The 23911-nt window shown below is 40.6% G+C and overlaps 1 protein-coding gene across 1 annotated transcript in view; it reads right to left on the reverse strand.

Moving 5' to 3' along the window:
• DNAH6 (dynein axonemal heavy chain 6) overlaps positions 1-23911 on the reverse strand; it is a 225389-nt gene that overhangs the window by 122119 nt on the left and 79359 nt on the right. The window contains 10 exon segments of the mRNA XM_023763522.1: positions 2770-2931; positions 3603-3758; positions 3844-3969; positions 12171-12281; positions 12366-12530; positions 14153-14372; positions 17299-17395; positions 19838-20018; positions 22100-22219; positions 23397-23489. Coding sequence (XP_023619290.1) covers positions 2770-2931; positions 3603-3758; positions 3844-3969; positions 12171-12281; positions 12366-12530; positions 14153-14372; positions 17299-17395; positions 19838-20018; positions 22100-22219; positions 23397-23489 — 1431 coding nt within the window.

Raw genomic sequence — 23911 nt, forward strand, 5'->3', positions numbered from 1 at the left:
TACATCTTTGTAGTTTTCAGAGTATAAGTCTGATCTTTTGTTAAATATAGTTCTAAGTAATTCGTTCTTTTGATGCTATTTTAATGGAATTGTTTTCTTAATATTCTTTTTGGATTGTTTGTTCCTATTTTACGTAGAATTAAATTGATTTCTGTATATTGGTCTTGTATCCTGCAATCTTGCTGAACTTTGTTTACTAGTAGTTTTAATTGTGTGTGTGTGTATTCTTCAGGATTTTTAAAATACACGATCATGCTATTTATAAGAAGAGACAATTTTACTTCTTCCCTTCCAATCTAGATGCCTTTCATTTCATTTTCTGGGATTAGTGTCCTGCCTAGGGCCACTAGTACGATGTTGAATAAAAGAGGAGAGAAGGCATTCTTGTCTTGTTCTTAATTTTAGGTGGAAATCATTCAGTCTTTCACCAATAACTAGATGTTAGCTGTGAGTTTTTCTTACATGCTCTTTTTTTTTTTTCAGACAGAAGAAGTTATCTTCTATTCCTAGTATGTTGAGTGTTTTTATCAAGAAGGTGTTTTGTTTGTTGGTTTATCTAAGTCAGAGCTCACGATGATACTGGTCATCAGAGTTGGGAAGTGGCCACAACCAGCTAAGTGGTTACAAGGACTGCCCGGCCTAGATCACCAATGACACCAAAACCTGTGGCACCAACAGAAGACAAAAAGAATGAAACTTTTCTCCATCAGAATGATTTTATGTGGCATGCATCACACCTGCTGACGACGTGCTGACATAAGGACAGAACTTGCTGACGTAAGCACAGAGCTCCGGGGAGGTTAAAGAGACGATTTTTGATCCAGGTGGGCTCTCAGGGCTTGGAATCACTTACTTTTAACATATAAAAAAAGAGCCTTTATTTTGTTTTTCATGCTGATTAATCATGACATGGAAGTTCCTCTAGTTTTAAGACTCATTGTTTAAACATAGATCTTAAAAATTCTCATCACAAGAAAAAAACATTCTGTAACCATGTTTGGTGATGAATGCTAACTACACTGACTTTGGTCACCATTTTGCAATACATTGAATCACTCTGTTGCACACCTGAAACTATCATAATGTTGTATGTCAAGTATACCTCAATAAAAAATAAAAGTAAAAAACAAAAAAAATTTAAAGAAAGGAGACTCAATGTTAATAGATGGAAGCTCCTCTCTTTCCCTTCATGTCTGCTTCCCAAAAGCCCACCAAGGAAGCCACGGCGAACGGCCAGCCACCTCTGCATGCAGACTGATGGATGATTTGTCCTTCTCTTGTTTCTGCTTCTGGGGGAGGTGCCTGCCACCTTCCTCCCGATGGTAGGGGTAAGGTGGGGGTGGCAAGTGAGAAGTCTTCCTCTTGCCACATGTTTGACTGGAATATTGACAAGGATGGCCGTTGTCTTTTTCTGACGATCCTTTAGACCAGGGATGGGGAGCCTTTTTTCTGTGATGGGCCATCTAGATATTTATAACATCATTTGCAGACCATTCAAAATTGCCAACTTAAAAATTAGCCTGCTATATTTAGTCAAACAATTAACTCACCACTACTGCCTTGGTAGGGCCAGACCCAATGATTTTGAGGGCCTTGTATGGCCCGTGGGCCGGGTGTTCCCTACCCCTGCTTTAGACCTTTTAAGAGGTGTGACTTTCCAAATTAGGAATGAACATGCTAATAGAGCAGTTCCCAAAGTGTTGTCTGGGGAACCCTGTAAGTCCCAGGGTTTCTTTCAGGGGGCTCTGCAAGGTAGAAGTATTTTCATAGTCATATTAAAATCTTATTTGCCTTTTTTTACTCTCATTTTCTCACGAGACTACAGATTATGAAAAAGTCATTGGTATGGTTTCAATTTTCACATTGCAAATACTCTTCAAGAAACTGTTGCTTATCAAGTTTTGGTGTGGTTTCAAAGAAGAATATCAACAATTATCTGGAACTTCTTAAAATATCCCTCTCTTTTTTGGGTACATCTCTGTGTGAGGCTAGATTGTCTTCAACTATTTCAACCAAAATAACATATCTCAACAGCCTGACTGCAGAAGTAGATGTGAGAATCCGGCTGTCGTCTATTATGCCAAACATTAGAAATTTTCAAAAATATAAAACAATGTCACTATTCTCCCTGAATTTTTTGTTTGGGAAAATAGTTATTTTTCACAGATCATATGTTTATGCTAACATGTAATAGATTTATTATCATTATTTTAAAATAAATATTTTAAACGTGTCAGTTTTCATTTCTAACATAATAAATAGCAACAGATGTAATCCACATATATAAACAAAAGCTGATGAGAATTCAATAATTTTTAAGAGTGTAAAGGGGTCCTCTGACAAAAACAACAACTGCTGTCCTGGAAAAATCTAATGATGAATTCTCACCTCCTATGTATTTCATTTTCAATACACAATTCTCTGAATAGCTCATCTCGTCCTGTAAGCTTATTCCTTGTTCTTAGGTTTCCCTGTTTTATTGTGTACGTACCCATCTTTCCTCTTTCTACTTACTGACATGAGTACATTTTTAATTTTACCAGCATTTGACAAGTCCCCCACTGGCCTTGATTTCTACCCGGACCACCCAGACTGCCTTATGGTGATGCTTCTCCTTTGCTCTATGTATTCCACTGTAACCATCCCTAGCCCACTAGTTTTCTCTTGTTTGCCATCACTCTGTTCTCTCCTTCTTTTGTTATGTCATGCTGCAAGTAGAGAAAGCTGCATGAAGCACTGAACGTGAGGGTGCAGATGCCAGGACCGTACCTTGTAGTCTAAACCATCGGAACAGTTAAAGACCACACACTGGATGGCAAGAGCTTTTGCTAGGTCTTTGGTAGTCTCGGTTTTCCCAGTGCCAGCAGGACCAGCTGGGGCACCTCCCAGGTCGAGCTGCAAAGCCCCCATGAGGCATAGGTAGCAGCGGTCCTGAAGAAATCGGTAAACTGTTATTATTATTATTGTTATTTTAATATATTTTTATTGATTTCAGAGAGAAAGGGAGAGGAAGAGAGAGAGAAACATCAATGATAAGAGAATAATTGATTGGCTGCCTCCCCCACACTCCCCACTGGCGATCAAGCCCGCAACCGGGCATATGCCCTAGACCAGAACCGAACCCAGGACCCTTCAGTCTGCAGGCCGACACTCCATCCACTGAGCCACACCAGCTAGAACGATAAACTGTTATTATTGAAGGGAACTGATTCTAGCCGCAAAATCATAAGTCCTGCCCTTTCTATGGGAGGCAGGTCATTCTTTTCTGTGAAAGGTTTTGTAGAAATTGAAAAATACCCAAAGATCCAGGCACAGAATTAATGCAAACCTTGGCTTCACAAAGATGTGGTCAAGAGCAAATCCTTTCAAGAGTTAATGTTAGAGAAAACTTTTCCAGACTATTTATAATAATAAAAGCATAATATGCTAATTAGACCGGACAACCTTCCGGACGAAGCTGAGGCCTCAGGGGCCGAGGCAGAAGCAGCCGCTGCGGCTGCGAGGGCTGAGCCCCTTACACAAATTTTGTGCATCTGGCCTCTAGTTTTTGATAAAATAAAGCACTCTTGTTTCAACATTAACCTAAGGGATCAGTAACTTACCGTGAGAGGAGTAATAACTAATCTTGGGCACGCACCCAAATATTCATAGCCATAAGTGTATTGAGAAAGAGCCATTCTAGCCACACAGTTATCTACGTCTATATCCCAATAATAGCGCAGTTGTCTCTGCCAGTCAAAGGAATCCACTTCCTCTACCTACATAAGTGATAAAAATGATATGCATATTAGATGCACTAGTTTCAGGACATAATATGTTATTTTACTCAAATGAAACAGGTACCTGGGCTTCAACAAGATCGGTGACAATGTCTCTTGCATGTACATCAATAGTAATTAAGGCAGTTATGATGTTTCTGTGTATTTTAGAAAGATGGCCTCGAACTAATGCAGCCAGGTCAGTTAATCTCTAAAAATTAAAAGAGAAATTATCTGGGTGAGGATTAACAAAAAAATAAAAGAGAAATTATCATAATGAACTTTTAAAAATCAGTTTACATATGTTAAATTCAGAGTAGACATTTGCCAAAACTATCTAAGTTTAAGAATCGAGATGGATCCAAGATGGCGGCTGATAGGACAGCAGGTTGCAGGATAGTGTGTGAGTGAGAGAGCGAAAGGAGAGTGCGTGGACATACAGGGAGTGTCTGTATTTGTGAGTGAGGGATAGCTATATAACACAGGACTGTTGGGGACTGGCGGACCAGGCTCTCCTGGCTGGGCAGCCTCTATTGCTGCTGAAATCTCTCCTGGAGCAGCCAGCTCTGCCGCAGAGACCACACCATCTTGAAGGGGAGAGCGGCTGTGATTGAAAGCCCAGCCTTACCTTCAACTGGGGAGACCTCGGATACCTCCTGGGACCCTACAACCACATCGCCCAGGGACCAGATGCCTCAGCTGCAAACCCACGAACACCAAGACTCTAGCCTCCCCAGCCGTGGGCACTTAAAAAAAGTTTGCCCAGGGGGAGACAAAGCAGCACCAAGTACACAGACGAGCCCTGCACCTTCTCACAGAGCAGATAGAAGGAACAGCTGAATCGAACAACATCCACCTGGAATTGGTGAAATAAACACAGCTGCTGAGGCAATCCATAGACAGAAAGATCAGAGATCACCTAGAGAGAGCTCTGCCTCCTCAGATTCACCTGGGTGTTTGTTGTTTGGGTGTTTGTTGTTTGCAGTTTTTTGATTAGCTGTTGGTTTTTTGGAGTTTTCTCCCCATATACATATATTTTTTCCCCTTCTTTTTTCTTCTCTTTTTTCTCTCTTTTACGTTTTTTCCTTTTCTTAATATCATTTTTGCATTCTGTTCTCTCCCCTAATTTTCTTTTCTCTGGCGGTCACCTGGATTTGGGGTTGTTGGTATCATGAATACATTTGTGCATGGTGCCCTGTGTGTTGTGTCTTGTATTGTATTTTGTGCCTTTAAGTCAACGCAGGAGAGAGAGAGCTACATAACCAGACACCCTGAGAGGAGTGAACATGGGGAGACAAAGAAACAGCCCTCATACAAAAGAAAAGGAGGAATCATGGGAAAAGGAAGTAAATGAAATGGAGGCAAGCAATATGTCAGAGAAAGAATTCAGAGCAATGGTCATAAGGACGTTGAAAAGGTTGGAAGACAAATTCAACAATATGTGTAAGAACCAAGAGGAAATGAAGAAGAACCAAGAAGAAATGAAAAATGACATCACTGCAATAAAGAACACAATAGAAAGTATCAACAGTAGACTAGAAGAAGCGGAGGACCGCATCAGTGAGCTAGAACAAGGTAGGAAAAAATACCCAAGCAGAGCAGCAACTGGAAAAACAACTTAAAAATAGGAGGAGAGCTTAAGGCAGTGATGGCAAACCTTTTGAGCTCGTCGTGTCAGCATTTTGAAAAACCCTAACTTAACTCTGGTGCCGTGTCACATATAAAAATTTTTTGATATTTGCAACCATAGTAAAACAAAGACATATTTTTGATATTTATTTTATATATTTAAATGCCATTTAACAAAGAAAAATCAACCAAAATATGAGTTCGCATGTCACCTCTGACACGCGTGTCATAGGTTCGCCATCACTGGCCTAAGGGAACTTTGGGACACCAATAAATGAAATAGCATCTGCATAATAGGGGTCCCAGAAGGAGAGGAAAGTGAGCAAGGAATAGAAAACCTGTTTGAAGAAATAATGACAGAAAACTTCCTTGATATTGGGAAGAAGAAAAAACTCACACAAGTTCAAGAAGCTCACAGAGTCCCAGACAAGATGAACCCCAAAAGACTGACACCAAGACACATTATAATTAAATTGGCAAACACCAATGACAAAGTAAGCATCCTAAAGGCTGCCAGAGAGAGACAGAAAGTTACCTACAAGGGATCTCCCATCAGACTATCGATGGGTTTCTCAACAGAAACACATAAGGCCAGAAGGGAATGGAATGAAATATACAGAATCATGCAAAGCAGGGGTCTGAATCCAAGAATACTGTACCCAGCAAGGCTATCAATCGAAGTTGAGGGTGAAATCCGGAGCTTCACAGACAATAAAGGACTAAGGGAGTTTATTACCACCAAACCAGCAATGCAAGAAATGCTACAGGGACTGCTGTAAAAAGAAGAAATAGGAAGCGAAGAAGGAACACAGGCACAAAGAATAAAAAATGGTGACAAGCAAGTACCTATCAATAATAACTTTAAATGTAAATGGATTAAATGCCCCAACCAAAAGACATAGGGTAGCTGAGTGGATAAGAAAACATGACCCATATATCTGTGGCGTTGGGGTGAAATGTTCTGAAGATGTCAATTAATTCCATCTGATTTAGTGAGTCATTTAGGATTGATGTTTCTTTGCTGATTTTTTGTTTAGAGGGTTTATCAGTGGTGTAAGGGGTATTAAAGTCCCCTACTATGATTGTATTGCTGTAAATCTCTCCATTGATATCCTACATAAGTTTTTTTTTATGTATTTGGGTGCTCCTGTATTGGGTGCATATATGTTTACCAGAGTTACCACCTCAGAACAAAGGACTCACACAGACTGATGGTGAAGGGGTGGAAAAATGTTTTTCAGGAGAATGGAAATGAAAAAAAAAAAAGCTGGGGTAGCAATACTTATATCTGAAAAATTAGACCTCAAAGTAAAAGCCATAACAAGAGATAAGGAAGGCCACTTCATAATACTAAAGGGAGCAATTCAACAAGAAGGTATAACTCTGGTAAACATATATGCACCCAATACAGGGGCACTCAAATACATAAAAAAAAACTTCTGTAGGATATCAATGGAGAGATTGACAGCAATACAATCATAGTAGAAGACTTTAATACCCCTTACACCACTGGATAAATCCTCTAAAGAAAAAATCAGCAAAGAAACATCAATCCTAAATGACTCACTAAATCAGATGGAATTAATTGACATCTTCAGAACATTTCACCCCACAGCCGCAGAATATACATTCTTCTCAAGTTCACATGGGTCATTTTCAAAGATAGACCACATATTGGTACACAGGCAAAATATCTTCAAATTCAAGAAGATAAAAATTATATCAATCATCTTCTCAGATCACAATGGCATAAAAGTAGAAATCAACTATAATAAAAACAATCACAAAAATTCAAATACATGGAGGCTGAATAGCATACTACTAAACAATGAGTGGGTTAGCAAAGAGGTCAAAGAAGAAATAAAAAACATCCTGGAAACAAACGAAAATGAAAACACAACAATTCAAAATCTTTGGGACACAGTGAAAGCAATCCTGAGAGGGAAGTTCATAGCATTACAGGCTTACCTCAAAAAACAAGAAAAACTGGTTATAAACCATCTAACTTTGAAGAATTAGAAAGAGAGCAACAAGAAAAGCTCAGAGTAAGCAGAAGGAAGGAAAGAATAAAGATCAGAGCAGAAATAAACGACAGAGACCAAAAAAAGCAATACAAAATATCAACAAAACCAAGAGCTGGTTCTTTGAAAGGGTAAACAAGATTGATGAACCTCTAGCCAGGCTCACCAAGAAGCAAAGAGAGGGGATCCAAATAAACAAAATCAGAAATGAAAGAAGTGAAGTAACAACCAATCCCACAGAAATACAAAGGATTATGAAAAAATACTATGAACAACTCTAGTTCAACAAAATGGACAATCTAGATGAAATGGACATATTCTTAGAAAAATACAAGCCCCCAAAACTCAATCAGGAAGAATAAAAAAAACCTGAATAGGCTGATAACTACCAAAGAAATTGAAGCAGTGATCAAAAATCTTCCAGCAAACAAAAGCCCTGGTACAGATGGCTTTATAGGGGAGTTCTACCAAGCATTCAAAGAACTAAAACCTATCCTCCTCAGACTATTCCAAAAAAATTCAAGAGGAAGCAACACTTCCAAGCTCTTTCTATGAAGCCAGCATTACCCTAATTCCAAAACCAGATAAAGACACCACAAAGAAAGAGAACTACAGGTCAATATACTTGATGAACATAGATGCTAACATCCTCAAAAAAATTCTAGCAAATCTGATTCAGCATTACATTAGAAAGATAATACACCACGACCAAGTGGGGTTTATTCTGGGGATGTAAGGATGGTACAATATCCGCAAATCAATAAATATGATACATCACATAAACTAGAGGCCCAGTGCATGAAATTTGTGCATGGAGGAAGGGGGGCAGGGTTCCTAGCCCGGCCTGTACCCTCTCCAATCTGGGACCCCTCGGGGAATGTCCGACTGCCGGTTTAGGCCTGATCCCTCTTGCAATCCAGGATTGCTGGCTCATAACCGCTCACCTGCCTGCTTGCCTGATCGCCCCTAACCACTCTGCCTATCTGCCTGATCGCCCCTAACTAATCTACCTGCCGGCCTGATGCCCCTAACTGCTCCCCTGCCTGCCTGATTGCCCCTAACCCCTCTGCCTGCCTGCTTGATTGCCCCTCACCACCTCTGCTGGCCTGCCCAATCACCCCTAACCACTTCTGCCTGCCTGCCTGATTGCTCCTAACTGCTCTTCCCTGCTGGCCTGATCACCCCTAACCACCTCGCCTCAGCCTCTGCCACCATGGCTTGTCCAGAAGACGTCCAGTCTAATTAGCATATTACCCTTTTATTAGTATAGATTGAGAGACAAAAATCACATAATCATATCAATCGATGCAGAAAAAGCATTTGACAAAATCCAACATCCTTTCTTGATAAAAACTCTCAGCAATGTGGAAATAGAGGGATCATAGCTCAACATAATAAAAGCCTTATATGACAAACCTACAGCCAACATCATACTCAATGGGCAAAAACTAAACTCATTTTCCCTGAGAATAGGAACAAGACAGGGATGCCCTCTTTCACCACTCCTGTTCGATATAGTACTAGAAGTGCTAGCCATAGCGATGAGACAAGAAGAAGAAATAAAAGGCATCCAAATTGGAAAAGAAGTAAAACTGCCCTTATTTGCAGATGACATGATACTATACATAGAAAACCCCAAAGACTCCATCAAAAAACTACTAGACCTAATAAATGAATTTGGCAATGTAGCAGGATACAAAATTAACACCCAGAAATCTATGGCCTTTTTATACACCAATAATGAACTCACAGAAAGAGAAACGAGAAAAACAATCCCACTTACCATTGCACAAAAAAATTAAGATACCTAGGAATAAACTTAACTAAGGAGGCAAAAGACCTGTACTTGGAAAACTATAGGACATTGAAAAAAGAGATAGAGGAAGACATAAACAAAGGGAAGAACATACCATGTTCATGGATTTGTAGAATCAACATCATTAAAATGTCCATACTACCCAAAGCAATCTATAGATTCAATGCAATCCCCATTAAAATACCAATGGCATACTTCAAAGATCTAGAACAAACTCTCCAAAAATTCATCTGGAATAAAAAAAGACCCTGAATAGCCAGAGAAATCCTGAGAAAGAAGAACAATGTAGGAGGGATCACAATACCAGATATCCAGCTCTATTACCAAGCCACGGTTCTCAAAACTGTCTGGTACTGGCATAAGAACAGACATATAGACCAATGGAACTGAACAGAGAACCCAGAAATTGACCCAAGCCATTATGCTCAATTAATATTTGACAGAGGAGGCAAGAGCATACAATGAAGTCAAGACAGTCTCTTCAATAAATGGTGTTGGGAAATTTGGTCAGATACATGCAAAAAAAATGAAACTAGATCACCAACTTACACCATACACAAAAACAAATTCAAAATGGCTAAAGGACTTAAACGTAAGACAGGAAACCATAAAAATCCTACAAGACTCCATAGGCAGCAAAATAGCAGACATATTTTGTAGCAATATCTTTATAGACACAGCTCCTAGGGCAATGGAGACTAAGTAGAAAATAAACAAATTAAAATAAAAAGCTTCTGCATAGGAAAAGAAACCATCAATAAAACAAAAAGAAAGTCCACTGAATGGGAGAACATATTTGCCAATGCTATTTCAGATAAGGGTTTAATCTCCAAAATTTAAAGAGAACTCATACAACTTAACAAAAGGAAGATAAACGATCCAATCAAAAAATGGGCAAAGGACCTAAATAGACACTTTTCGAAAGAGGACATACAGAAGGCTGAGAGACATATGAAAACATGCTCAAAGTCACTAATCATCTGAGAGATGCAAATCAAAATGACAATGAGATACCATCTAACACCTGTCAGAATGGCTATCATCAACAAATCAACAAATGACAAGTGCTGGTAAGGATGTGGAGAAAAAGGAACCCTAGTGCACTGCTGGTGGGAATGCAGATTGGTGCAGCCACTGTGGAAGACAGTATGGAGTATCTTCAAAAAATTAAAAATGGAACTGCCATTTGACCCAGTAATACTACTTCTAGGACTATATCCCAAGAAATCAGAAACACCAATCAGAAAGGATATATGCACCCCTATGTTCATAGCAGAACAATTTACAATAGCTAAGATTTGGAAACAACCTAAGTGCCCATTAGCAGATGAGTGGATTAAAAAACTGTGGTACATCTACACAATGGAATATTACACCGCTATAAAAAAGAGGGAACTTTTACCATTTGCAACAGCATGGATGGAACTGGAGAGCATTATGCTAAGCGAAATAAGCCAGTTGGAGAAAGACAAATATCACATGATCTCACTCATATGTGGGATATAATAATCAACATAATTTGATAAACAAGAATAGATCTAGAGACAAATGGCAGGGGAGGCGGGGAGAGGGGGCTGTTTAGAGATCAACCAAAGGACTTGTATGCATGCATATTAGCATAACCAATGGACCTAGACACTGAAGCGGTAGCGGCTTGCCCAGGGTGGGAATGGCTTGGGGCGGGGGTCAAGTGAGGGAAAAAGGAGACATATGTAAAACTTTAGACAATAAATAAATTTAAAAAATAGTAAAATAAAATTAAAAATAAGAACCGATAATTCTGTGACCAAACAGGACAATAGTTTAACTTATTTAATTCCTACAACACTTCTATGAAGTATATATTATCTTTACCCCCATTTTCCATGAGAGGAAACAAGGTCAAAGAGGGTGAGTAACTTGATGGCAGTCACACAGTTAAGAGGTGGCAAAAATGAGATTCGAGTAGACATTTTTCTCATAAAAGCCCATGCTCTTAACCATGATGTGGTGATGTCACTAGAGAAGATGGGTTTTCCCTACAAATTAAGTGAGATTAAGGTAGAATGCCTCATTTTGGGAGTAGTGCTTCCTCTGATTTATCAGAAAACATGAGCATTTTAAGTAGGCCACGGATTAATTAAATAAAAGCGTTTTTGATAGATTGAACTCCCGATTGTCACCTACATGGCTAAACCTTTTCCAAAGAAGAGCAACTGACATTTTTCAGTCCTGAAGGCCTTGAACTGCTGGGCTGAGTTTTCCATAAACCAGAAGCAGGGACCCCCCCTCCACACAGGAGTCAACAGGACTTCCCTCAGGGAGTCCACTCTCTTCTCCGGGCTCTTTGACCTGAACTATATTGAGGACCATCAAGTCTGCTGAGGGTCCTCTCTCCTCTGTCTGTTTTAAGAGTGATTATTTAAAAATGAAACATTGCTTGGAAGTAGAATTGAATTTGGAGTGAGAGATTAGGCAGAGCTGCAGAATGGCAGCTCCCAACTGTAGCTTGAAAATTCTTGTAGAATTGCATTTAGATTCATTCCCTTATTTGTTTTATTGGTAATTGTGTGAGGGTTCTAAAGCACATCTTGAGCCTAAGAATAGAATTGGCAGAAATCCTGGTGTTTCCCTAGATTGAATGAACTTCTGTGAGAGATATTAGGACCCAGGAAATACAATCTCTCCTTAAAGGATGCAAAAATTATAATCCTGACATTTTCCTCTTGAATTATTTTTTTCTATTTTTATTAAGTATTCATATAAAATGATATACAAACACCAAGGCAGTGGCCCTAAGAAAACTGGAACATAAATGGTTTTAGGGAGAACTCCAAAGCTCTGGAAATCACGTCAGAGCATTAATTCTGTGAAAGAAAGGGAATTTGTTTTAACCGTGCCAATAAAAGCCACCAAGACCATCTTGCACAGCAATATGTTCAGTGTCACTCTGTTAAAAAATCTCACCTCAAAGTTGACTTTTTCAAAAGCTTCCAGGGCCTCTAGACGATTTTCATCTGTTTCCAAACACTCGGTCAAATCGCGGCACCAAGTGATTTGAGAAATGGTCAGGATCACCTGCATGGAAACATCTTCCTTGAGTGCGTGAGGCATCTCACCGAAGAGGGAGTCAGAGCTGGAAACGTAAGGAGTGTCGCTTACTTGAGAAGCGTGGCCAGATATCACCCATTCTGTCCTCGGTTTCGCCTGATAGTCGGCGATGGCAGCTTTGCACAGGCGGCGCAAAGACGTGAACATGGCTTCTTCCACTTTACCCAGCCATTCCTCCACGTTGCCTCGGGCCTTGAGACCTTTTCCCAGTCTAACCTAGAAGGTAATCAGAGCAACAATTGTATGGCTCACGTGGGACTTGTAGGCTGTCCGTCCTCCGTGCTGAGCCATGGAAACACCAAAGCCTGACCACAAACACTGGATCTTTCTATTGCTGTCCCACCCTGACCCTCTCTTTGCCCTCTCCACTTATTCCTTTATTTTACTGCTCCCCTTGGGAACCAACTCCCTGCAAGAGGAGTCTATCTACACGCACTGTGTAAATTCCTTCACTTTCTTTTCCTGCTTGCTGCCATCTAATTGTTGGTCCCAACCACTCCTCCAGCCTGTTAAGGTCACTAAGGTTGGCAATGTTCTCCCAGCTGTCAACTCCAATTGACAATTTTCCACCCTTTTCATATTTATATTTTGAATTTCCAATGATGTGACTGTTTGTCTGGGTCTCCTATTCTGTCCTTCTTTGTCAACCCTCCCTTTAAATGTCATGTTTCTCCTGGATCCTAGCCATGGTCTTCCTCCCTTCTTCCTTCTTCTGCTTTCTTCTGCACTAGGGATGAGCATATTCTTTTGCAAGAAGATCAACTCAGGACAAGTAAAGTGCTTACAGGCTCCTTCACTCCCGTAGAGACACCACTGTGCTCTAACTGAACTGAAATCCTCAACATTTCCCTGCTCAGTTCCTCTGTACGGAATGCTCCCCCTCCCATGGTTCCGCTCCCTCTTCCTTGGCTGTCTCTGCTTGTATATGCGTGTGTGTGTGTGTGTGTGTGTGTGTGTGTGTGTGTGTGAAGTCACTTGGTTCTCCACCGTCTGCTACTACATTCACTTGCTTGGTGTTTACCACACGTCCGGCCCTGTGCAGGGCCCTGGAGACACCACTGCTCACAATGAGAACTAACACTTTCGGAGCCCCCACCGGGTACTGCTCTAAGTAGCTGACATATAGTAATACTTGAAAGTCTTCCGTATCCCATTAGTCTTGAATCCAGGCATGGCAGTAGAACCGGTGCTCTTAACTCGTCTATTCTTGTGTTTCTTGTGCGTAAGACATGGCTCCCCTTTCTCCACTCTGTTCCCAAGAACAGAGCATGTGCCTCTGCTACTGCACTTACTGAACTGCTTTGCAAAGTTTGTTTGACTATGTCTCCACGAGAGAGCTCTGAGGGCAGGAGTTTTAGCTTGGTGACCCCTGAAACTGCTGAGCCAGCAGAGTCCCAGTAGCAGGAGCACTTGATGGATGCTTAGAGTGACAATGAATAAACCTCTACCCTCAACCCTGAAAGAGTAACAAAGTTTTCCTATAGGGACCCGAAGAGTATTACACTAAGAGAAATAGGCCAGCCTGAGAAAGGCAAGTATCACATGATCTATGTACAAAATAAAACGATGAACAAAATAGATCCAGAGACATGGAAGCATGGAACAGACTGATGAATATCAGAGGAAAGGGTGGGGGTGGGGGGAGATTAACCAAAGAACTTATATGCATATATGCATAACCCATGAACAGAGAAAATTGTGAGGTAGGCCTGGGATGGGAGTGGGTAGGTGAGGGGTGGAGGGGGTCAATGGGGCGAGGGGAGGTAAAGGGGACATTTGTAATACTTTCAACAATAAAGATGTTTAAAAACAAGAATTACCAACAAAAAGCCCCTTACCGTTTCTCCCTCTGGGGACAGCATCGCTAAAATGTCATTAGTGTACACTTTTTCTGGCTCTCCCTCCACAGAGGGAATTTTCCCTTCAACAGGAGTCAGGATAGCAAACTCGAGCCTTGAGATGGAGTCGAAGCATTTCCTTAAGTGCGGCTGCACAGCCTGGGGATTTCGTGTCTGGGCCAAAATCTCCAGAAGCTCATCATTTGACAAGAAGTAAAATCTGGATGAAAGAAAATACTTAAAATGTAACTTGAAGGTGAAGCAAAGCCTTATGTAGACACACAAGATAAATCCCTCAGCCGCATCTCTTCCCCATCCACGGATGTCCTGGACCCCCAAGCCCACTGGTCTTGGGATTCTAGAGACGCCGCATGTCTCTAAATACAGTTGTGGTGCCTGTTAGTGCAGATGCACCTCAAACATCTAGAATTAGTACCTGGTAAATAAAAGACAGATAGTTTTCATAAAAATTGTAAAAAATGCAGGCTCTTGCTGTTACACTGATTTGTTCCATGCCTTTGCTACTTGTCTTTGAGCTTCTACAGTGAAGATATATTGCTTCCCCAGGACCTAGCCTAGTACCTCACACACACCTGGTAGTCAGTATATCATTTGTTGGATGGATGGATGGGTGGTCACAGGAACTTTATTTGGTTCTGTGAATATATGCATGTGGACAAGGCATGGGATTTTCTCAGAACTTGTCCAACAGGGCCATTTGGAGGCATGAAGAAACCTTAGGAAAAGAACTAGAGAGGGTGCATGTCTGGATGCCCAGGGATGAGGGTGAGGGAGGAGAGCCTGGCCAGGGAAGACACTTTAGCTTCTGTGAAGGAAGCTGCCCGAGAGGGATCCCTAAGGATGGGAGTCCAAGACAGGCCCCACGTGGTGAGAGACGGGACCAGATGGGTGCCACCAAGTCAGGTTTCTCCTGTCACCTTGCCTCCCCTCCCTTCCCTGCTCCACCCTGGAGACCTCAGAAAATTATCAGAAAATGGGAACGTTGATCATCATACATCCTCATCATTCTAACACCTTCCCGGCAACAGGGGTGGCACATGAAGGAGGACATTTTAACTTTGAAAGGAGTTGAGAGTTTTGATTATTACAGATCATTTATTGGGTTAAGGTGACAAGAGGTCTTTTTTTGTATATTATTATCTGAGAATGACCAGAAAATTCATGAGGCTTTATCAAGATTTTGTCTGGAGGGGCAGGAAGAAACTAGTCCCTGGCAGGGAATGCAGAGGCAGTCAATAGTTACAAATAAAGATGCTTCTGGTTGCACTCTATTAGTCCTGCTTCTTTAACATAACACATACATTCATAATTAACTTGTCCCCAAGCCTTGTTTTTAACTGAAGAAACAGAGAGCTGTAAAGCTTGGACTGTGAGAGCAGGAACAGTATTGCATTCATCTTGTGTCTCCAAGACCTAAGATGGTCCATGGCTCATGCAGAGCTTCCATAAGGTTTTTAGAGTGAAATCAATGCCTCACAGAGCCTCCTGACATAACAAACATTACACACCTCACTGATGTAATTCTAAACAAAAGAAAGAAAGAGAGCTGATGCCTTTGGGGTCTCAATATTTTCATCGGTAAATTTGTGCCTGGGTTTATTTACATATCATAAGCTGTTTCTTTAAATATAAAAAATATCTTTGATCCAGGTGGGGAACTACTGATTTAAGAGTGAAATAGACAAAAGGCACATTCCGAACCTCAAGCTCTTCCATCTGTTTCCGTTTTGCTTAAATGACGTTTTAGTAAGATTTGTGTAAGATTTAGTAAGATTCTTTAAAGCCCAACTATTTCTGTTAAAATTCAACCAGATCTTTGGATCTTGCATTTCCTCTGCACACACATAGCCTTCTTGGTACTCGGCAACAATCCCTCTCAACCAAGAAACCCAGATAACCACCTAACCCCGGCTGCTTCAGGCGTTGTCTAGAACAGAACTTTCCTCCTATTCCTCAACAACAAACAGGGAAAACCCATGAAAGATGAACCACATTGCTAATGTTCTCTGCATTGTGGTACAATGTGCCCCACTGGCTGCAGTAGGGAGCTTTTGCTACAATCAAGTTGTCATACTCTGGTCTTATATAACTATATCATAATGGTCTATGGCAGTGGTTCTCAACCTTCTGGCCCTTTAAATACAGTTCCTCATGTTGTGACCCAAACGTAAAATTATTTTCGTTGCTACTTCATAACTGTAATGTTGCTACTGTTATGAATCGTAATGTAAATATCTGATCTGCAGGATGGTCTTAGGCGACCCCTGTGAAAGGGTCGTTCGACCGCCAAAGGGGTCTCGACCCACAGGTTGAGAACTGCTGCTCTATGGCCATAACTGTCCAACTGTTAACCATGAGCTCCATTAGGGCAGCGATATGGCCTTTTCTTCTTTGTCTCTTCAGCACTGAGCATAACATTCGTTATGTTTTATTTATTTATTTTAAAAAATATATATTTTATTGATTTTTTTACAGAAAGGAAGGGAGAGGGATAGAGAGTTAGAAACATCGATGAGAGAGAAACATCAAACAACTGCCTCCTGCACACCCCATAGTGGGGATGTGCCCGCAACCAAGGTACATGCCCTTGACTGGAATCGAACCTGGGACCCTTCAGTCCGCAGGCCACGCTCTATCCACTGAGCCAAACCAGTTAGGGCACATTTGGTATGTTTTTAGAATGCAAAGATGAGTAAAAAAATCATTTTAATTTGTGAAATAATCCCTTAGACAACTTCTACAGTGACATTGTTAGGCCACCAATTAACTTAAAGAAACCTGTTCAGGCACCACAGGTCTCTAACTTTTCACATCCACATCTGTGGACACATGGACCCGTGGGCACACACGTAATACACCCAACAGTGAAGTAACGCTGCCATCAAGAATACTTCCTGCACCTTGGGTTGTTACCCACTTAAACCTTTCCCAAACTTGCACCTCCCTTGAGAGTTACACTCCCTGGTCAAGATATTAGCTGGCCTGTCATTATCACACATCTTTATCTCGTTTCCCTCTCTGATTCCCTGATGTTTTGAGGTTGTGGCTTGTTTTTAAGTATATCCTTCTAAATTAATGGATAGTCTTAACTACTAAAAAATATCGTAGGTTGCTTGTAAACTTACCTGGGAAAGATAACTCTTTTTGATTCTAAATACGCCTCTAGACACTTCTGAATTTGGTCAAGTAATGCATTATTATTTTGAAATGTCTCCAGGAGTCCTGTTCATCGAAAAACAAAGTTATTGGTAAAATTGTGTTAAGAAAAATTGAGAATATAATTTTAGGGGAAATAAAATATGATGACATTTTAAAGCTTTGGTTTTATTTGGTAAAAACAATCTAATAAATTAAAATTTGTGGGGTTGGCTAAGAATGTAAAGTATTAATGAAATCAACATTAACCTTAATATTTACCATAATTGAACAGAATTTAATTTGAAACATTTTTAGCTGTCACTCCTCCCTTTTGAGGGTTGAGGGTGCATGAACCAAAGCCAAACTGTTGTCTTCTTAACCCTCCAAAAAAGCCATTCTCTGAACTTTCTTACTCATGTCTTCTGTTTCCTCTGCCGTCTTTAGATGCTGAATTGTGGCAATGGGATCCTACTTCTTTATCACTAAACTCTAGCAACTTAAGGAGCAAGATTCATGTCTTACTTAACTTTGATGGTTTGGTACCTATCACAGTGCTTGGCTTAACCGCCCACCCAAGAATCAAACCCAGTCTTTTCCATGGTCCCAAAGGATGTGATCAATGACCCAATCCAACCCTCAAGCTCCCACCCAAGCTCACCTCTCTGGGCTTACCTTCTAAGCCCTTCTCCATGTGCACACAATCCCAACCCACAGTGGCTTCCTTTCTAATATTTGTGCATACCAGTGCCTCTGTTCTTCTCTCTGCCTTTAATGATACTCCCTCAGATGCACATACTTATTTCATTCTCTCATTCTTACAGGTTTCTGCTCAGAAATCACTTTATCAAAAAAGCCTTCTTCCTCCTCCTCCTCCTCCTCCTCCTCCTCCTCCTCCTCCTCCTCCTCCTCCTCCTTCTTCTTCTTCTTCTTCTCTCTCTCTCTCTCTCTCTCTCTCTCTCTCTCTCTCTCTCTCTCACACACACACACACACAAACACACACACACGGCTACTCTAGTCCCTTTACCTTGCTTAATTTTTCTTCATAGCTTTATCATCACCTGAAATGATGTCTACAGGTTACTTTATCCAAAATCCCTAGGACTAGATGTATTTTGGAATCAGATTTTTTTTTTTAAATTTCAAAAGTTGTATCATAAGTCTAGTTAGAACTGGGGAAGCATTCTAATCAAACACATGAATATTTTTGCAGCAAAAGGTGTGACTATGCAAATTAAGTGGATGTGGTAGGCAGAGCAGAAGTCTTTCAGGGATTTCCATGTCCCATCCCCAGAGCCTGAGAGTATGCTAGTTGATGTGGAAAAAGGAACTTGGCAGCTCTTTAAATGAAGGCTTGTGGGATGGGAGAGGATTGTGGATCATCCTGTGGACCCAATGTAATCACAGGGGTCCTTATAAGGGGGAAGGCGGGAGGGTCAGAGGCAGAGAAGGAGCTGTGATGAGAAGACCAGAAGCTGGAGTGATGCGATTTCTGGCTAGAAGGGGACCTGGAGCCGAGGAATGTGAGCAGCCTCCAGAAGCCCCGAAGTTTTAAAGTTTTCAATTCTATCCTGCCATACAGCTTTTTCCTGTCGGCTTCTATTTTATGGTAAGAGTCTTTAGACAAAAAGCATAGCCCCGCAGGCTGCCAGTGGCAGGGCAGCTGTTCCGGGTATTTACCAGGATAGGTTATCTGCTGCCATTTGCAGAATAAACAAGCTTGCTGAGGCTTGGATACAAATCACGAAGTGCAATAACCACGGTTATGCTGCAAAGAGTTTGATGCCACATCCCTAGAAAACGGAACTTATGAAAACACATTTCAAATGTTGAGATTTAAATTACAACTGGTGGTAAAGTTTTTAACTGGTTTTAATGAGTTGATTAAAAGGAAGTTATGGAGCCCTGGCCAGTGTAGTTCAGCTGGTTGGAGTGTTGTCCTGTACACTGAAGGGTTGTGGGTTTGATTGCCAGTCAGGGAACATACCCAAGTTTTGGGTTCGATCCCTGGTCAGGGCATGTGCAGAAGGCAACTAGTTGATGTTTCTCTCTCACATTGATGTTTCTCTTTCTCTCCCCTGATCTCCCCCCCTCTCTCTCCCTATTTTCCTCCCTCCCTCTTTCTCTTTCTCCCTCCTTTCTCTCTGAAATCACTGAGAACATATCCTCAGGTGAGGATTAAAAAAATACGTTATGGACATTTTTATGGTTACAACTTTGTCAGGGCTTTAGCAGAATGGGGCATTGGGGGAGGGGTAACTGTTATGTCTTGTAGTCAAAATGGTGAAATGGAAGCATGACTGATGCTGCGGCAGTGTCCCCAAATTATAAAGAGAGCAAAAGCTCGCAAGATAATAGTGTTCAATCCACATTGCAAGAGCGTCCAGTGTATTACAACTACTCCTGGTCATCAGTGCTAACTAGAATTAAGAGTTGAGCGCACCACATATTATTAGACTCTCATGGATGATAAAAATTTTAGATGATTGTAAAGTCTTTTTGTTCTTCTTTAAATTTTTGTTCTATACCTGGTTGAGTAGCCGCTCGAAGAGCGTTAGGCAACCTGTTCACCTTCCTCATGATCTCTTTCCATGACTTATCCACCTGAAGGAACATCTTGGACTCTGCAGGCAATTGCCTCTGAATATCTGGAGCATTAAAAATACTTTCCAGGTACAACCAGTTTCTCTGGCAGTTCAGCCACTCTTCCTGGGAGGAAAATATGGACACGGTCAAATTTTAACCCCCAATTAAAAACATTCAGCTACATTAAAAATAATTATGTGGAGACTCACTGTATCGTTTTCCTTTTGGGGTTTCTTCTGGGTCTGTTGAAATGAAACTTCTTACAGAGTTCAAGACTCACCTCACCCCAATTTCAACCCATTTTCTACTGAATAGTTATAATGAGTCTACTGTGTGGTCGCTAGGATGGACCCAGAGAAGGGTTAAAATCCCCAAAGGAGACATTGGGGGTGGGGAGTAGTGGCAAGATGCTTATTTAAAGAAACCTGAAGGGTTGGGAAGTGGTAAGGTTAGTGACTAGTTCCAAATACAGGCTGCCACAAAAGGAGGTTTACAGTCATGAGCATATGAAACATCATTTCTTTTTGTATTATTCTCTATTAATTACTGTATTATTTTCCCACATGAACAACTGTAACCCTACTTTTGCCTCACCCTGTATAGAAAGGATTATAAAAAATGTTTTTCAATTATGTGTATAGTCTTTCCTCTCCCCCTTTTTTTAAAAAAAGAAATATATGATTCATTTTTTTCAATCAAAAAAGTAAAACCTGCTAACGACAGAACGTGGCAAATACAGAAGAATGGGAGGAAGAAGAGCATTATTCATTGCTTTCCTCATAGAGACAACCACTGTTAATCAAAGAAACCAGAAATGCAGTCAGAACTCAAGTCTATAGACCTCCCCTTCTCTGTGCCTCTTGCCCAAGATCCATGAAAAGGTTTCTCACTTCTTACTCAAGATTTGGGGGTTACATGTAAGCCCTAATGGTAAAACTACTTCCTGGTTTATCCCAGGTCTCACACTTTCTAATCTCTGGAGGAGCCCCAATAGTCAGCATTGGATTCTTTTAAGGATCCTCTATGGGAACATGTCCTTTATGCTGATCGATAGCCCCTCCCTTCAGAGGGCTCGGCCATCAGTACAAGAAGGCTAGGCACGGGCCAGATTATAAAGTGTTCACTGAAGAGGATGAACTCCTGAGAAAGATCCCTATGAAACAAAGTTGGAAAAAATTGTGTTTTGTCCCCCCTACCAGTGGCTTTATGATTTCACAGATAATTCTTCATCTTAGAATATGTATATAGAAACCTAAACACAATTAAATCAAGCTAAAAAGCTGAAGTCTAAGAAAGGGATTGGATGGGAACAAAGTGCAATCCGTGTGGGTGAGTTTTCTGCTTTGCGGTGGGATAATCTGAAGTAGAATCAAATAAAAGGGAGGTGTGTGCCACAAGAAAAGGTACCAAGGAGTCTTCAAGCAACAGTGTTTTCCTACAACTAGGCGGTTGTTGTGGCCAGACTCTTAAGGTGATCCCCAAGATCTGCTGTTCACAACCTTGTGTGATCCTCTGCCCTTGAGTGTTGGGTGCTTGCCTACAGCCACGGAGAACATGGCAAAGGTACCAGGATGTGCACAATTATGTGTGTATTCATCTTGCCGGGAGTCTTTCTCTACCTTGCTAGATTGATGAAGCGAGTCATCATGCTGGGGACAGTCCACATAGAAAAAAACCCAGGGCAACAGGAAGGATCTGAGGATGGCCTCCAGAGCACAGCTAGCAAGACACTGAAGCCCTTAATCCCAGAGTTGCAAGGAAATCATTTCTGCCAGCAACCCGAGGGAGCTTGAAAGTGTATCCCTTCTTAGTTGAATCGGTGATGAGAACCCAGTCCTGGACCACAGCTTCACTGAATTCTTGTGAAGTCCAAACTAGGAGACCCAGTTAAGCCACACCCGAACTACTGACCCACAGAAACTACGCAATAATAAATGCATATTATTTTATGCCACTAAGTGTGTGGTATTTTGTTTCATAGCAATAATGACTAATACAAGGGTGATGGGATAATCTTGGAAAGAAGGGCTCCAACAGATTTGAATTTTCCTTACATTCTGAACAGAATAAGGTGTCATCAATGAAATATTACATCTAAATTATGTCTTATTTAAGTGATTGAACAAATGATTTCTAAGGTCCAGTGACCCTCCAGTTCTCTGAGTCCCTGAAATGAACTTATCGGTGAGTTTAATCAAACTCACCAGTGTTTGATTAAATAAAGCAATTTGTTTCTGCCATTCATCCACTCGAGTTTTCAGTGGCCCAACATAACGTGACGAGGCAATGGTGTTGATATTGATGGTGCTGTCATCAAGAAGGACCTATAAAGAAAGAAGAAGAAAATGATGCAACATCATGTGCTTGTGCTCTCAAAGATAATTACAGGTATTTAGCCCCAAGAGTCTATTTAAAACCTTGCTTCTTGAACGAATAGCTTAGCCGGACATACTGGTACCTCCCCATCCACTTTCCCTCCATATCCTATTTGCTATGGCGTACCACCCAGTATCATGTCCTCTCAAATGCCATAAACGGTTGTCTGATTGCCAAATCTTTGCTGTTTCTGTAATTATTATTGGCATTTGTTTTGGTCTGGTTCAACTCTCTTCTCTCTCTCACTCTAAAGTATCTGGCACCTTCTTAACACTATTTAGTCATCCAGGCCTTTATTTCTCAAAGTACTCAAAACTAACAAAAGACAGAAAAATTAGCTGTCTTTTCTAACCAATGAAACACCACTTACCCTCAATTATCTTTAGGAAGAGGAAATTTAGATTAATTCACATCAAGCTCTGAATGATTATAGACAGTTTTCCCTCTACCTCCAACCCCACTTCTCCCCCTTACACTATAGCAACTCTCACAGAACATATGCATTTAAAAAAAAGTCTGCTAATCTAAAGGATTTCAGTTGCTTTATTTAAATTATAAGCTTCTTGAGAGCAAAAGCCCCATCACCTAGCATCACTTGGCCTTATACTGACCGACTTTCATCTTGAGTCTGCTCTCCCATCCACTGTCCAGAGTAACATCTGAACTTGCTCTACCAGCCGATACCTGGTAAAGCCATTTCATCTCCAGTTCTGGCCTGGGTACAACCTAATAGACCAGGGTTTTGCTTTTTAAATTGAGCTGTAAGACCCAGATCCCTTTGCTAAACAAATGTGTCTTTGGATTTTAAGTCACTAAGAATATTCCAAACACACAGCATATAGAGCATGGCCATGTACTCCTACTCTCAGAAAATTCAAGTGAATTTAGCTTCTCGGTGTGCTATAAACCTGAAATACTCATTCATGTTTCTTTGCTTCATTTAAATGGTTTGAAGTGCCCTTCATTCTCATCTATGTCTATCAAATCCCATACTTTTCCTTCCTAATTAAATTTTTTTATTTAATAACTCATATTCCATTTCTCTATCATAATCTCCCATAAAAGATTTAGAACTAGTTCTGGCCAGAACATTCACCATAAGTTTTCAATAACCCAGTTACCCACCTGTATGTCGTCTGTGCCACCTAGGATAAATACATCTTTGGTGTCTCGGTGAGGGAGAACGACAAATTCAGTTGTTTTCCATGAATCCTCCACCTTAGAAAGAATTCAAGTCTTAGGATATCTAAGTTCATTTATGTTTAGGTACTTAATAAATGCATGTGAAATGAAATAGGTGAAACAGACGTAATAATCCCATTCTCCTCCTTTACAACTTTTAAAAGCCTTTTCTCAGCTAAATAACCCTGCTTTACTTAATTTTATTGAACGATGTTAATACATATGAATAACTTGTGATACTTTAATGTGTATTTCCTATCACTTTGTGTTGTAATTAAAAGGAAAAAATCATTTTACACATTTGATACACATTTGATTGGTAAGTATGTGTGAATTTTTAGGGAAAAGAGGTTAAGTATACTAAATAGAGAACTTTTTTCAACATCTTTTGAAGTATTTCACATAGTCTTTTCTAGTAGTTTGAAAGAAAATGTATTTTGATGTAAAAGATATTCTTT

The sequence above is a fragment of the Myotis lucifugus genome, unplaced genomic scaffold (genome assembly GCF_000147115.1).
Source record: "Myotis lucifugus unplaced genomic scaffold, Myoluc2.0 scaffold_290, whole genome shotgun sequence".
NCBI classification, from domain to species: Eukaryota; Metazoa; Chordata; class Mammalia; order Chiroptera; family Vespertilionidae; genus Myotis; species Myotis lucifugus.